General features: G+C 43.6%; 1 protein-coding gene across 4 annotated transcripts in view; it reads left to right on the top strand.

The window, feature by feature from the left end:
* Ccdc91 (coiled-coil domain containing 91) overlaps positions 1–15,831 on the top strand; it is a 169,281-nt gene that overhangs the window by 116,870 nt on the left and 36,580 nt on the right. For all 4 annotated transcript variants that reach the window (XM_085839761.1, XM_021165354.3, XM_029478591.2 and 1 more), the window contains 3 exons: positions 2,102–2,194; positions 2,284–2,352; positions 3,741–3,917. In XM_085839761.1, the coding sequence (XP_085695887.1) occupies positions 2,102–2,194; positions 2,284–2,352; positions 3,741–3,917 (339 nt within the window). The remainder of the gene's footprint in view (positions 1–2,101; positions 2,195–2,283; positions 2,353–3,740; positions 3,918–15,831) is intronic.

Here is a 15,831-nt window from a genome sequence, read left to right as displayed (position 1 = left end):
ATAGATGTTTGTGGTGAGGAAGGCCTTTTGTGGAGTATTAATTATGTAGCTTTTCGTTGCTATAGGTAATTACTAGTTAGACCTGATAGTTACAAACACAGTTATTAGATAGTTTCCCTTTCTGGTAATGACTTTATAAAACTGTTGTAGAATTCATTAATACCTGAAAAGGGACCACCCTTTCTTAGGCTCAGGTTACACATTGGACGGGAGGCAATTATGGGGGCAGCACAGCCCTCAGCTGTGGGGTTCATTGTTGCCCCAGCTCACGTAAAGCATACGTGTGCATAACCCAAGGAGGCTCATGATTAATGTCACCTTGGATACTGTGAGTAAACTCTCCTTCAATGTCAGTGTCAGTGAGCTCTGTCCAGACAAGGCCAAACTATGTGCTCTGTATGGATGCTGTGGTAAGAAGAAGCATTCTGGGGCATTTTCTCAGTGTAGCATTGCATCTTAGTGCACACATCTTGCTGGTGTTCTTGTTGGCCTCTGAGGAAGCTGGACTCCCTTGTCACCCACTGATTTCCTCTCAGCAGGTTTGCAAAGTTAATTGTGAATGGTTGATCCTGTTTTTAAAGAAATATTGTTTATTGAATTATGTTTATTAAACCTGTGTAAGTCTAAACTGATTAGTTTTCATCTCAAGAGAATTATACTTTTCTTCCTGTTCATGTCTATGATGTACATGTTTATATGTCTGTTGGCATGGGTATGGGCATGTGTATATGAATGTACATATGTGTGGGTGCATGTAGAGGCTAGAGATAGGTATCAGGTGTCTTTCTCTTTTACTCTCCACCTCATATATGAAGGTGAGACCTCTCATTTGAACCCAGAAGTTTCCTGCTAGGCTAGTCTAGCCTGCTTGCCTCGGGGATTCTCCTGTCCCTGACTCCTGACTTGGATCGCAGGCTTGTCCTCATACTCTCCAGTGCTTACAGGAGCATAGGCACTCCAAACTCAAACTCTCACACATGCATGGCAAGCATCCTACTGATACACTGTCTTCCTAGCTTCATATTTACTAGTTTTTAGTCTGCTTGCCCTGGGTGGGACCTTTGCATATATTCTCTAATGTGGCTTCGTCATGCTGGGGATGGAGCCGACGACCTTGTACATGGTAGGCAAGCACTCTGCCAGAACCTATACCCCCAGCCCCCCAGCCTTTTTTTTTTTTAAGAACTTGGCATTTCCCTGCTCAGACCCGAGGCCTGGATTCCTGTGTGTAGTTAAAATGGATGTTGTCTGTGACTGTGCATGTCTGTGGGGTGAAAGCTAAGGCTTCTGTGTGGTCACTGCTTATACAATCTACTCACTTGGCAGTTACCTGACCTTGACAGATTCACATGGTACCAGAAACTTTTCAGGATTGAATCATCATCTGTATTGTAGTTAGACTGATCTTGCCTTTCAGGAGAAACTACATTTGTATTGCTTTTCAAAAATGAGATGGGAAGTAACATTGTAATTAGAGAATAACAGATGACCTTACCCAGGACCCTGGTCAATCTGTTCAGGCTCTAAACGTAGAACATGTTTAGAAACCTCTGTTCAGATAACTCACTTGTCAGTGATGGATGGGGTGCAGCCCCGTGTGTCTGGGCTCTGCACGCATGATGTTTCTTTGATTTCACAGGTTCCATTTTAGAAACTGATGAAAACTTAGAGTGAGAAAAACTGTCCATCTCTGTCTTCCACAGAGCTTAGTATACACACAGAACGTGTGTCTGCTCCACAAGTGCCCCTCAATCTATCTGAGCTCTGAGTGCTTCTGCAGCTGCGTGATGATACCCTCCGTTTTAGGAGCCCTCTCTCCAAGCGGGGCTCTGTGCACACATTTCATGTTACAGTTGATTTGTCGGTGTGAAGTTGTCATGTGTAAGCCAGAGCTTGAGCTGCATGCCTGGCTGAACCAGAGAATCCAGCAGGGTCCCGAGCATGACTTGAGACATGTCAGCTCCGGTTTCTTGTACCCTCATTTTGCCAAAATGCCCCTGTTTCCTTCAGTTCTCTCTGTTACCTGGAACAGATGTTCCCTGTTTTGCTCACTGGTAGATTTTCAGAGCCACAGTCATAGCTCAGATGTCTTTCCTTGTAGCATCAGAGGCTTCTAGATGTGCTGGACACTGAGAAGGAACTGCTAAGAGAGAAAATCCAGGAAGCTTTGGCTCAGCAGTCACAGGAGCAGAAGGTAAGGCTTTTGTACCTGCCAGGGCCGGGGAGGGAGCACTTCTGCTGCCTTCCCTGCCTGCATCCTCCCTGCTGTCTTCTCATTTGCAGGAATCACTGGAAAAGTGCCTCCAGGAGGAAATGCAGAAGAACAAAGAGACACTGGAGTCTGCTGTGAAGGTAGGTATGTCTGTCCAGGCTGTGAAGATATGCCCGACCATAATGCTGGTTGGTGTTCTTTCTCAGTGGAATTACATCCCATCTCATTAACAGTGTCACTAAACAATACTTTGTTCCAGAATTCCATTTTTCTTCACTTTTTTTGACCTACAACATGACCGTTCATACTCCTGTTAATTCATATTCTATTTCGTGTTGGCATTGGAAGGCTTTGCAACATAGATTTTTAGTTCCTTCTTTAAAGCCAGTTATGTTAGAACACTGATAGCCACCTCCAGTGCAGGGTGGATGTCACCAGAGAGACAGGAAGACAGAAGTAAACAGTTATGCTTGTTACTTGAAAGTAGGTTCAGTAACCATCACATGGTTTTTGAATAGCACATGTAATCTCACTTTGTTGATGGTGGTGATCCAAGAACTATTGCAATTTTTGTCTTTTCCTTATGAACCTACAGTTGGCTAAAAATACCATACCAACAAGGCAGTGAGTAAATTATCCTGACCTTGTAAGTTGTATATCTGCATTAAAATGCTTATCAGTAATAACTCACCTTAGAATTGAGCCTTGAGAAATGGCTAGTCTTCAGAGCTGAGTTAGGATCTGAATGTCTAGTTAAGGAAGATGTGAGGGCCTGTGGCTTAAGTGTGTCAGTCTAGGAAATAGACCTTAGCTGCATGGAGCAGGAGGCTGACCCATGAAAGCATTGGTAAGGGCATGCAAGTGTGAAGTGAGGGATAAATGAATTGCCAAAGAGGAGGTGGAAACCAACTCACGAGTGTAGACAGCATTCTAAGGTAAATTCGTTAGGATGCGTGCCAAGCTCTGAGTGAGGAGAGTGGACCCAGGAAGAGGAGAAGGTAAAGCTGTTTCCTTGAGTGGAGACGGGGGTAGACTGAGCGAAGGGAACAGTGGGGAAAGTCCCTGTTTGCTTTCCAGAACTTAGGGAGGTTGGTGATGGGATGGTTACTGTGCATGAGTTTGTTACAGACTCCTCAGGAAGGGCAGCCTGATAGTCAGTACTTTCCAGATACCAACGGTTTAGAAATTATACATCAGTTACTGGAGTCTTTGAAAATTCAGGGGAAAAAACAATGTGTTGTAACAGTCCCGAAAGACATGTTTCAGTTTGCATGTATTTTCCTTACCACAACTAATTTAAGACCTACATTTTGATGCCTGTTGCTTTACACTAAGGTTTGATTTTTTTTAAAGTGCAGAAATGTCAGGGGGCAAGGATGAAAATCTGTTTAAAAATGATCGATTGTACTGTGCACAGTTTTAGTAAACATAAAAACTGTGATGTTGGGACTAACCATGTGGGTTAAGTTTCGTGGCTGGAATTTGACCTTATTGTTGATGCTTCTGCTTCCGTCATTTTGTGTTGAAGCTTGAGAAAGAAGCAATGAAAGATGTCATCACTAAAGCAGTGGAAGAAGAAAGGGAAAATCTGGAGAAAGTTCATGCCGAAGAAAGGGAACTGTGGAAGACAGAACATGCAAGAGATCAGGAGAGGGTGGCAGAGGCCATCCAGGCCGCTGTGCAGGAGCAGCAGAGGATGAGTCAGGTGAGCAAATCACCCTGGGGCCTTGTGCACCCGCCCCTCACAGGGAAAGGCACATGCTGCGATGTCTGATGTGAGGTCACTGTAGTACACGGGTCAGTTCACATCACAGTGTTTCTATTCTGACCTATTCTCTTACATACTTCAATAATTTTTTCGTTTCTCCTAGTAAGAATCCTATGATATATTTTGCCTTTTCCCTCTGTGTTGGCAGGATCAGATTCATGTTTCCATTTAACATTCTGTGTTAAACTTCCTCCATTCATTTCTTAATTCTCTTTCTCCCCTCCTACCTTTCATGAATATGCATGTGCATGCATGCAGAAATGGGTGCACACTCACATAGTAAATAATGTATTTGGTTAGAAACAGTGAGATTCAAATTAATTATGTCTGACTTACACACCTATGCACCTTGGGTTGGCAGCAGTGGCTAACACAGCCTCACAAGTATCCCCGTAGTCCCATGAGAGGAAAGCCTCAGTGAGCCAGCTGGCCCTACAGACCAGCTTCTGCCCACTGGTCTTCCCAAGCTTCATGTTCACAGTTGAGCTCCTGTGCTGTGTTTTACAGTAACCTGGGCTTCCTGTGGGCAGAAGTACTTGAATGACTGACTGTCTGTTATACAAGTATAAAAAGGCATAGATAACCTTCACGGAAGCCCGTTTTCTGTCCTGGTTGCCTGGCATCCATAAGGTGTAGCACAACATACCTTATACTTTAAAGTGTGTCCCCTCCAAAGCTGGGCGCATGGTTCTCCCTGCCTGTATTCCTAGCTCTCGGGAATAGAAGCAAGAAGATCAGCACTTGAAGACTGGCCTCAGTAATAGAGCAAATTTGAGTCCAGCCTGGGCTAAAAAGGACCTTAAACAAAGCAAAGCACACACAGCAGAAAATGGGTCCCCTGTAAGTTGAGAATGAATTGAAGATTCCTAGAAACATAGGGTTTTGGTAGAGCCTATCTGAGCGGAAACTGCTGTGGTTGCAGCAGGCAGGGAGCACTGGGCAGGGAGCGGCCATGAGGGAGCAGCGTGAATGAGCTGGCCTATCAGATATTCTCAGAGTCTTTGTAATCAGCTCTTATTTTCACATGTTGACTTCAGCATAGTCATCAATTGCTACTTCACTTCTTAAAGACTACACTCCTGCTCAGGGAAACTGAAAATGGCTTTTGTGGAAAGCTCTGTGAAGCTCACACCTTGCCTGGTTATTTAGAATAATCATGAAGTAGCCACAATCAAACTTACACTCCACTCTGTTGTAGCAATAGCTGATGTGACTGCCTGTTTCTCCCTCGTGCCTCTTTTATTTCTTTAGATACAGGAGTGGAAAAACAGTAACCCAGCCTTTTCAACAGAGATGGTGAGGAAGCTAACTTAGGCTCATGTCAAGTGTTGGTCATGTCAGTTGCCATGTTTAGTGGTCATGTCAAGTGGTCAGTGGTCACTTGGTAGGAGAAAATAAATCTGCAGAGGTGTGAGGAGCTTGTGTGAACAGGGGAGTGTTTCAGAGGAGAATGAGGCAGAGACATGCTTGGTTTAGTTGGAACAGCACTATTATTTGAGAATGAACAGGTTAGAACAGTAGAGCAGGCACAGTCCAGAACTACCCAGTCCCTCCTGGGTTCAATTGTATTTTCATCATGTGACAGAGTATGTAGAGCCAGGCGTCCCAGTGCACAACCAGACTTTAGTCTGTATTCCCAGGAAGGGTCCAAGGAAGTCTGGGAATTTATTAAAATTACACAAAAATGCACATTTGTGCAGATTTTTCTGCAAAGACAATTTATACTTTTATTAAATTCTTAAAAGAATTTTAATTAGGAATTTTTTAAAAAATATTACAATTGGCTTCCTATTGCCTTCTGAACTTTCTATGTAAAATCTATTCCAAATTGATTAAATACTTAAATTATAAATTATATGTATCTAAAAAGGAATTAGGCAAATATTAACATTCTTTGAAAGGAAGACCCTAAGCAGGCAGAGTGGTGGATTAAGTATAACTAAAATAGCTTCATAAAAGTAGGAAAAATTTAGCAAAAATTATCAAAATTATATTTTTCCAAATTTTTGTATAACCATCAATGTTTATTCAAAAATGGTTAATTATTACTAAGCTAGCTTCATAAAATTTTAACCAGCTCTCTCCTTATTTCCGTCTCCCTAACTACAAGTTTGTACAGGGCATTAACTATGAAAAGCTCAGGGCCCACTGAGGAGGTGCTGTGTCTGCAGCCTCACAGATGCTATAGATGCCTGTGAGCTATTTCTGTTCCTGGCTCTGCAGCTTCTTGGAAAACCTGCTGTTTGTCTCTATTGTTCAGTGTAGTATTTTTATTAATTCTTTGAGAATTTCATACATGAATACCATGTATCTTGGTCATTTCACTGCTCCTGTCCCTAACTCCTACCAGATCCTCACTACCCCACAGGGAAAGCTCCACGTCTAAGATGTTTGCCAGTGACAGAAAATGGTGATCCTTATCTCAGCTACAGAATACCTTTTGGGGCAAAGGCTGGTAAAAACTTAAAAGGAAAGATCTGGGAGGGAAAAACTCATTTTCCATAAGTGGCTTTGAAAAAGTGGCTTCCTTCTTGAGGGTCACACAGGTCCTGAGAAGGGCCCATGAGCCAGCTTTCCCTGGCTACAATTCAGAAAGTACAGACCAAGATACAGAGTTGTAATGGCTGTGTCCAGATTGCCCAGCAGCAGAACCTTCCAGAAAAGGGTGTCAAACTCAGTGGCTCGAGAGAGTAAGGAAACGTGTGTTCTCTAGCCACAGCAGACCACTAATCTAAAGTTCAGTGGTTCAAGTGAGAAACAAAATCTGTGCCCCTCCCTTGGCGGGACCACTACTCCTCTAAAGCACTAATGAGAAACTTTAGTAATGACATAGGAGGAATTCTGCAGGCTTTGCAAAGTTCATCTCAGGAAGTTACCTCATGACACATCCCAAACAAACAAACTATATTTTAACAGTCACATGGCAGAGAATTAATTCAGAGGGACAGAAAAGATTTGTTTCTGAAGCTGCTTTGTATTATTTTAAATGTGTGTTGTTTAGAAATTAAAAATATTATTCAAAGACACAGGAAAATACAGCCCATACATAGGCAGACAATTAGTAAGTAATTCCTAGTAATGGCTTGAAAGGTTTAAGACTTTACTCTGCTCCACAAGGAGCTCAGAGAAAATAGTTTTCTGAATCAATAAGCCGCTATCTTTTGTATCACAAGTGCCTGGGCCCCTCTAAAATTACAGTTCTTTTGAAGGCTGCTTATGAACTTTCAGAATGGTGCCTTCTGCTCTCAATATCCAGAGCATGTGTGCCCCAGCTAAGTCTGACCCCACTGCTCCCGTGAGCGCCAACACCCATATTGCATGTCCCCACCGTTACTTTCTCTCAGAACCTATATTGATTCCAGTGTTTACACAATGACTGACCTTTCTTGAGAACTTTATATCTGACCTCTGCCTACCCTTAAATTTCCTAGGAGGTTCAAGTAGCGTCTAGCTCACCAAATGTGTGCCAGAAAAAGTCATGTCCTAAGACAAGTCAGGAACTGAAGTCTCCTGTAGCTAACCTACATGAGTGGCTATCTGACCTCACAGATCCTGTGTAATTTTCCACAGTAACACTGGGTGGTTGGTTGGTTTGGTTGACAGGATCAGGTATCACCTAGAGGTTTCTTGTAGAAATTTCTCTGTATGTCTTATGCTGCAGCCCTTCACTGGCACAGTGTCCCCAGGTTTCTGCTGTTCATAGCTAGGCCTGTTTCTTCAATTCTGCGTTAGCACTTGTTATTGTCTCCTCTTGAGTCACCAGGCTTTATCTCCTAGCCACTGCATTCTCCCAGTCCTCCTCTATGGGCGTGTGTAGATATATGGGAGCTGCCTTAGAGGTGCTTTTGAGACTCATCTATGCTGATCATTCCATGACCGTGCTGACCATCCTCCCAACAACACTGTACACAATTCCTCTTCCTTGACCTGTCTTCCTATGGTACCCATCCTTGCAGGGTGAGGTGGGGCCTCCTTGGAGTCATTGATGCAGCTCACCTTTCACAGACCTTTTGGCCATTCCTATGGATCCCGGATTCTCTGTCAGATAAGTCAACTGTGTTATTAGAATGGGTTTCAGATTTATTTTGTCCCTTTGCCTGGGACCTGGCTCTCTGTTTATTTTTCTTGATGTTTTGACTTTGTGTTTGTGCATTAGCAAACCAGCTCCCTCCCTGTTCTTCCTCAGTCATTAGCCTGGTCAGCTAAGCAGAGGCCTTGAGAGCCTCCATGAGGTGTATCCTGTTAGCTCCAGCTGTCTGGCATGTTCTGTCTCACTTCATTGCCTCCCCTAGCCCCCAGGAGGGTTGAGGCTAGCCCCACAGACAACCCTGTGGAGATGAAGCTTTGATGTAACTCGTCTGCTCCCTTGAAGAAACCATGAAGCTCTGTCACCACTGGGCAGGGCTGGGACAGCTCATGTGATGCTCTTTGTTCTTACCTGTTTCAGAGCACCCTTTGCCCTGTCCTGTATTGTCACAGGTGAGACAACCCAGTGCCATGAGCACCCACAAAGACACCAGTGGGGCAGTCCGCCATCTCTCCCCTCAGCAGGTTTTTTTTGAACAAAGAGCTATTTGTGACCATGTCCAGGGAGCTTTGATGTGCCTGGGTCTGAGCTCACACAGGGAGAGTGTCATAAGTGCCCGTGGCTTCTCATGAAGGGTGTTTGTGCTCGAGAGGCTGTTGGCTCTGTGTGTTCATGGGAAGAGGTCACCAAAGCTTCCTTTTCCAACTCTTTCTGGCAGCATCTCATGTGACCATAGTTGGATTTTTTTCCCTCACATTCTCAATAATAAGGAAAAAGTAAATTAATAAATAAGAAATAAGATTATTATAGGTATAAAATAACAGCTACAAGAAAAATAGACATTTAGACAATGGCTTGCAGTGCCTGCTACTGAAGAATAGACTTTCTGGACGATTCTTCCTGTGACCTCCTTGTATTGAGCCCAACATTTTATTGTTGTTTTAGAGACACGCTTTTATGCGGAGAGCTGAAGTCACACTCACTGAATAGCTAAGGATAGCCTTGAACCCCTGATCCTCCTACCTCTGCCTCTTGAGTGCTGGGATTCCAGGCACATTTGCCAAAGCTGGCCTTATCCCAATTTTTAAAATAAATTTGTAGGCATCACATTATGAATTAATTGCACTCCCCAGAGAAAACTAGTTGAAGAAAAAAAGCAATGAGTTATTATAAACTGCCCTAAAATTTTTCCTCGGAGTTTAATTAATTTTTCTAAATGAGTTATGTGGTTAGGCCAGAAATATAATTTATAAATAGACTTCCCCTTGGTTTATTAGTGATAGGAATCTGAAATCTTCCCCCTACTTTCTGTTCCCTACCCTGGAGCACTGTAGCTGTGCGTTTTAGATTTATAACTAATGTCCTTGTTCTCCTTAGGAAAGTCCCTCAAATATGAAGTACTTCTAAAGTTGATGAGACATTGTTATTTTGTACAACAGGGAGAACAGTGGTGCTCTTCATGTCAGGATTATTTGGGTAGTTTTATTCTCCATGATTTTATAGGCTATTCTAGACAAAGAAGCCACTGTAAGGATTTGGAGGAGGAGGAGAGGGATGGCTTCCTGTTGGAAGTAGAAGACTTGTGAGGAGCTGGCTGTGGTTGTCCTGACATGATCAGTGACTGTCATAGCCCTGGACCATCACCTCCAGTGAGCAACAGCTATTTTCTGGTCAGTTGCTGCTGTATCTAACTTGACTTGTAAGGCAGGAGCTGCCATCACTCCAATGTGTGCTCCTTACATGGGTTCCTGTCTGTGTGTGTGGAAGCTAGGGATCAACCATCTTATTTCTTGGCTTTGCTCCTCACTCCTCTTCAAGATGGGCTGTTTCTCTGGAATCTGGGTTCCCTGAGAGGGAACTGTGGTGACTGTGGGGTGACTGTGGGGGAACCCCAGAGACACCTGTCTGTTCCCACATGCTGGCATTAAAGCATGCCTCACTATGCTCAGGGCTTTCCTTGGGGTCTGCAGATGGAACCTCTGTAAACCTTAACCTTAGATCCTCGGGCTTACTGAGCCATCCATGACTCCAGCCCTTACCCTGCCTGTACCACATGACGTTACAGAGGTTCTATAGCTCATCCTAGTGGGCATCTGACCTTGTTAGGTTCAGGCTGCCTGTCTCTAGAGGTCTTGAAGTTTCTCAACCCCACCCCCATCCCCACCCACCCCATCCCCAACTTCTCCACCTCAAGGTCCTGTCTTAATATAAAGTGTACATTCATCTTAGATAGGAATAAATAACTGCACAAGAAAACCCTTAGCTGAACACTGTCCTTACAGGGCTCTCTTATCCCATTGCTTGTAAAGTAGGTATCAGTACACAGAGCTGAGCAAGTAGGCAAGTGCGTTGGCATTTGTGAAGTGTTAGCACAGTTAAGAAGGAGCCGTGGTAAACAAGCTGAGTTAAAGTGGTGTTGTGAGATGTGAAGGGAAAGAAAAGCATTACAACTGCGTACTTGACAGAGTCACTAGTGGAGAAGTCCGTAGATACAGGAAGGAAGCCAGAGTTGGGGAATTAAAATGCAGGTTATATGGCGCCATTCAGAAAATCCTGAGGAGAGAGCTGTGACAGGGGTTAGACAGTGGTTGCCAGGGCTGTGGGAGCTCCTGTCAGGTGATAATTAAACTGAATTGTGGTGGCGGTTACATTTGGCCAGACCTGTCAATCATCACAGCCATTTCCTAGAATATTGTGGTTTTAAGAACAAATTCCTATTACAATAAATTTTTGAGAAAGCATCAAGTTTTGTTAGGATTAAGAGTCTGCTTTGTATTAAGTATATGATGCCTGTTGATAATCTATAGGTAATCCTAGAGAAGAGGTTATGTAGCTGGAGACACAGGCCTATTACATCGTGCTATCAAGACCCTTTGCACACATGGCTATTGACTATACTATCACAGGAAAGTGGAATTAACCTTGATGTCCATCAACAGATGATGGATGGTAGAAGTATATGTGAACACAGCAGCGTTTTACTCAGATGTACAGATGAAATTTGCAGGAAAACCGATGGATCTGGAAGGTAGTATATTAACTGAGAGACACAAACTCAGACCAAGCCAAGTCAAACCCCAAAGATGCAAGTGCTCACATTCTTGCTTGTGTCTAGATCCTAGAACATTCTGTTAATATGGATATGTGTGATGGACAGGAGGAAAAGTGCGTAGAGGTGACAAGAGGGTAAAATGCTGCTGAGAGGACTGAGGGAAGGGCAGGAAGCTGGGGGGAGGGGAGGGATCTGGCATGGGGAGTGGGTGGGCATGGTTGTGGGCGGGGCAGAGGAAGGGTGGGCACAAGTTGGATAGGGAAGGAAAAACTAAAACAAGTTCTGCTTGGAAGCGGCCAGGTGGTAGTACCTTTGAGACATTAAAGGCTTATTTATTACTCTAGTTTTCAATTTTTCTTTTAATTCTTGAAAGAAACACTGGTCTGAAGTCAGGTGCCACATTAGGGTCCTGTGGAATGGATAATATACAGGGACTGTTTAGAGCAAACTAAAACCTTTCTAGACAGGGCTCTGTGACTTACTTTTTATGGAGTGTGGTCATCTTCTAACTATAAATAACAGTTTGCTTCAGATTGTCTGTGGTAGTGGAAGTGACTGGGACCATACACTTGGATTCACATAGGATGACAGTAGGCCATGTTGGGACGTGGAGCTACACCCATCCTGTTGGATGCTTAGAGTTTCCTGTGTGTACAGCTGAGCAACAGAGGCCAATGCTGGCTCTGCCAGCCCCGTTAGCAGTGCCAGGTAGTATGGGGTCCCCAGAAAGTGGCCCCAAACTCTGTATGGCCCAGCCATTTAGAGAAACAGGAGACCTGAACGTGAGAAGGGAAGTGGGAGAAGCTCTGTAGAGCTCTCTGTGCTCATGGTGGCATCACCTGGGAGACAGGGACACACAAGCATGAAACACACGTGCCAGAGACCTGCCCTGCAGAGAGCACCATCTTGGCTCCGGGACTCCACCGAACTTAGTCTACAGGTTAGAGTGAGGACCACAGAGGCAGACAGCTTCTGGGACAGGCGGGAGCCACAGAGCCGCTGAGACAGCACCCTTTTGGGGCCGCAGACATCCTGCACCCTCCCAGTCGGAGGACAGTGACCTGCCCTGCAGGGAGCACCATCTTGGCTCCGGGACTCCGCCGAACTTAGTCTGTATAGGTCAGAGTGGGGACCACAGAGGCAGACAGCTTCTGGGACAGGCAGGAGCCACAGAGCCGCTGAGGCAGCACCCTTTAGGGGCCGCAGACATCCGGCACCCTCCCAGTCGGAGGACAGTGACCTGCCCTGCAGGGAGCGCCATCTTGGCTCCAGGACTCCGCCGAACTTAGTCTGTACAGGTCAGAGTGAGGACCACAGAGGAAGACAGCTTCTGGGACAGGCGGGAGCCACAGAACCGCTGAGGCAGCACCCTTTTGGGGCCGCAGACATCCGACACCCTCCCAGCCGGAGAACAGTGACCTGCCCTGCAGGGAGCGCCATCTTGGCTCCGGGACTCCGCCGAACTTAGTCTGTACAGGTCTGCTGACAGAGGATACTCAGAATCCCCAGAAGAACAACCTCTGAACAGAGACAACTATAACAACTCCAGAGATTACCAGATGGCGAGAGGTAAAGGTAAGAATCTTACTAACAGAAACCAAGACCACTCACCATCATCAGGACCCAGCACTCCCACTTCGCCCAGTCCAGGGCACCCCAACACACCTGAAAAACTAGACCTGGATTTAAAAGCATATCTCATGATGATGGTAGAGGACATCAAGAAGGACTTTAAAGAACTACAGGAGAACATGGCTAAAGAGTTACAAGTCCTTAAAGAAAAACAGGAAAACACAACCAAACTGGTAGAAGTCCTTAAAGAGAAACAGGAAAACACATCCAATCAGATGATGGAAATGAACAAAACCATACTAGACCTAAAAAGGGAAGTAGACACAATAAAGAAAACCCAAAATGAGGCAACACTGGAGATAGAAACCCTAGGAAAGAAATCTGGAGCCATAGATGCAAGCATCAGCAACAGAATACAAGAGATGGAAGAGAGAATCTCAGGTGCAGAAGATTCCATAGAGAACATGGGCACAACAATCAAGGAAAATGGAAAATGCAAAAAAATCCTAACTCAAAACATCCAGGAAATACAGGACACAATGAGAAGACCAAACCTATGGATAATAGGAGTGGATGAGAATGAAGATTTTCAACTCAAAGGACCAGCAAACATCTTCAACAAAATTATAGAAGAAAACTTCCCAAATCTAAAGAAAGAGATGCCCATGAACATACAAGAAGCCTACAGAACTCCAAATAGGCTGGACCAGAAAAGAAATACCTCCCGACACATAATAATCAGAACAACAAATGCACTAAATAAAGATAGAATACTAAAAGCAGTAAGAGAAAAAGGCCAAGTAACATATAAAGGCAAGCCTATCAGAATTACACCAGATTTTTCACCAGAGACTATGAAAGCCAGAAGATCCTGGACAGATGTTATACAGACACTAAAAGAACACAAATTCCAGCCCAAGCTACTATACCCAGCCAAACTCTCAATTAACATAGATGGAGAAACCAAAGTATTCCACGACAAAACCAAATTCACACATTATCTCTCCACGAATCCAGCCCTTCAAAGGATAATAACAGAAAAAAACCAATACAAGGACAGGAACCACGCCCTAGAAACAACAAGAAGGTAATCCCTCAACAAACCTAAAAGAAGACAGCCACAAGAACAGAATGCCAACGTTAACAACAAAAATAACAGGAAACAACGATTACTTTTCCTTAATATCTCTTAATATCAATGGACTCAACTCCCCGATAAAAAGACATAGACTAACAAACTGGCTACACAAACAAGACCCAACATTTTGCTGCTTACAAGAAACTCATCTCAGAGAAAAAGATAGACACTACCTCAGAATGAAAGGCTGGAAAACAATTTTCCAAGCAAATGGTCTGAAGAAACAAGCTGGAGTAGCCATTCTAATATCAGATAAGATTGACTTCCAACCCAAAGTCATCAAAAAAGACAGGGAGGGGCACTTCATACTCATCAAAGGTAAAATCCTCCAAGAGGAACTATCCTGAATATCTATGCTCCAAATACAAAGGCAGCCTCATTCATTAAAGAAACTTTAGTAAATCTCAAAGCACACATTGCACCTCATACAATAATAGTGGGAGACTTCAACACACCACTTTCACCAATGGACAGATCATGGAAACAGAAACTAAACAGGGACACAGTGAAACTAACAGAAGTTATGGATCAAATGGATCTGGCAGATATCTACAGAACATTTTACCCTAAAACAAAAGGATACACCTTCTTCTCAGCACCTCATGGTACCTTCTCCAAAATTGACCACGTAATTGGGCACAAAACAGGACTCAACAGATACAAAAACATTGAAATTGTCCCATGCATCCTATCAGATCACCATGGACTAAGGCTGATCTTCAATAACAAAATAAATAATAGAAAGCCAACCTTCACGTGGAAACTGAACAACACTCTTCTCAATGATACCTTGGTCAAGGAAGGAATAAAGAAAGAAATTAAGGACTTTTTAGAGTTCAATGAAAATGAAGCCACAACATACCCAAACTTATGGGACGCAATGAAAGCATTTCTAAGAGGAAAACTCATAGCTCTGAGTGCCTCCAAAAGGAAACTAGAAAGAGCACACATTAGCAGCTTGACAACACACCTAAAAGCACTAGAACAAAAGGAAGCAAATTCACCCAAGAGGAGTAGACGGCAGGAAATAATCAAACTCAGGGGTGAAATCAACCAAGTGGAAACAAGAAAAACTATTCAAAGAATCAACCAATCAAGGAGCTGGTTCTTTGAGAAAATCAACAAGATAGATAAACCCTTAGCCAGACTCACTAGAGGGCACAGGGAAAGCATCCTAATTAACAAAATCAGAAATGAAAAAGGAGACATAACAACAGATCCTGAAGACATCCAAAACACCATCAGATCCTTCTACCAAAGGCTATACTCAACAAAACTGGAGAACCTGGATGAAATGGAGAAGTTCCTAGACAGATACCAGGTACCAAAGTTGAATCAAGATCAGGTTAATGATCTAAACAGCCCTATATCCCCCAAAGAAATAGAAGCAGTCATTAATAGTCTCCCAACCAAAAAAAGCCCAGGACCAGATGGGTTTAGTGCAGAGTTCTATCAGACCTTCAAAGAAGATCTAATCCCAGTTCTTCACAAACTATTCCACAAAATAGAAACAGAAGGTACTCTACCCAACTCATTCTATGAAGCCACAATTACTCTGATACCTAAACCACAAAAAGACCCAACAAAGATAGAAAACTTCAGACCAATATCCCTTATGAATATTGATGCAAAAATCCTCAATAAAATTCTTGCTAACCGAATCCAAGAACACATCAAAACAATCATCCATCCTGACCAAGTAGGTTTCATCCCAGGGATGCAGGGATGGTTCAATATACGGAAATCCATCAACGTAATCCAGTATATAAACAAACTCAAAGAGAAAAACCACATGGTCATCTCGTTAGATGCGGAAAAAGCATTTGACAAGATCCAACACCCATTCATGATAAAAGTCTTGGAAAGATCAGGAATTCAAGGCCCATACCTAAACATGATAAAAGCAATCTACAGCAAACCAGTAGCCAACATCAAAGTAAATGGTGAGAAGCTTGAAGCAATCCCTCTAAAATCAGGGACTAGACAAGGCTGTCCACTTTCTCCATACCTATTCAACATTGTACTTGAAGTCCTAGCCAGAGCAATTCGACAACAAAAGGAG

The sequence above is a fragment of the Mus caroli genome, unplaced genomic scaffold, assembly GCF_978045245.1.
Source record: "Mus caroli unplaced genomic scaffold, Mus_caroli_1 scaffold_7, whole genome shotgun sequence".
NCBI lineage: Eukaryota > Metazoa > Chordata > Mammalia > Rodentia > Muridae > Mus > Mus caroli.
The sequence above is the reverse complement of the archived record's forward strand: the minus strand, read 5'-3'. Positions and strand labels throughout refer to the sequence as shown.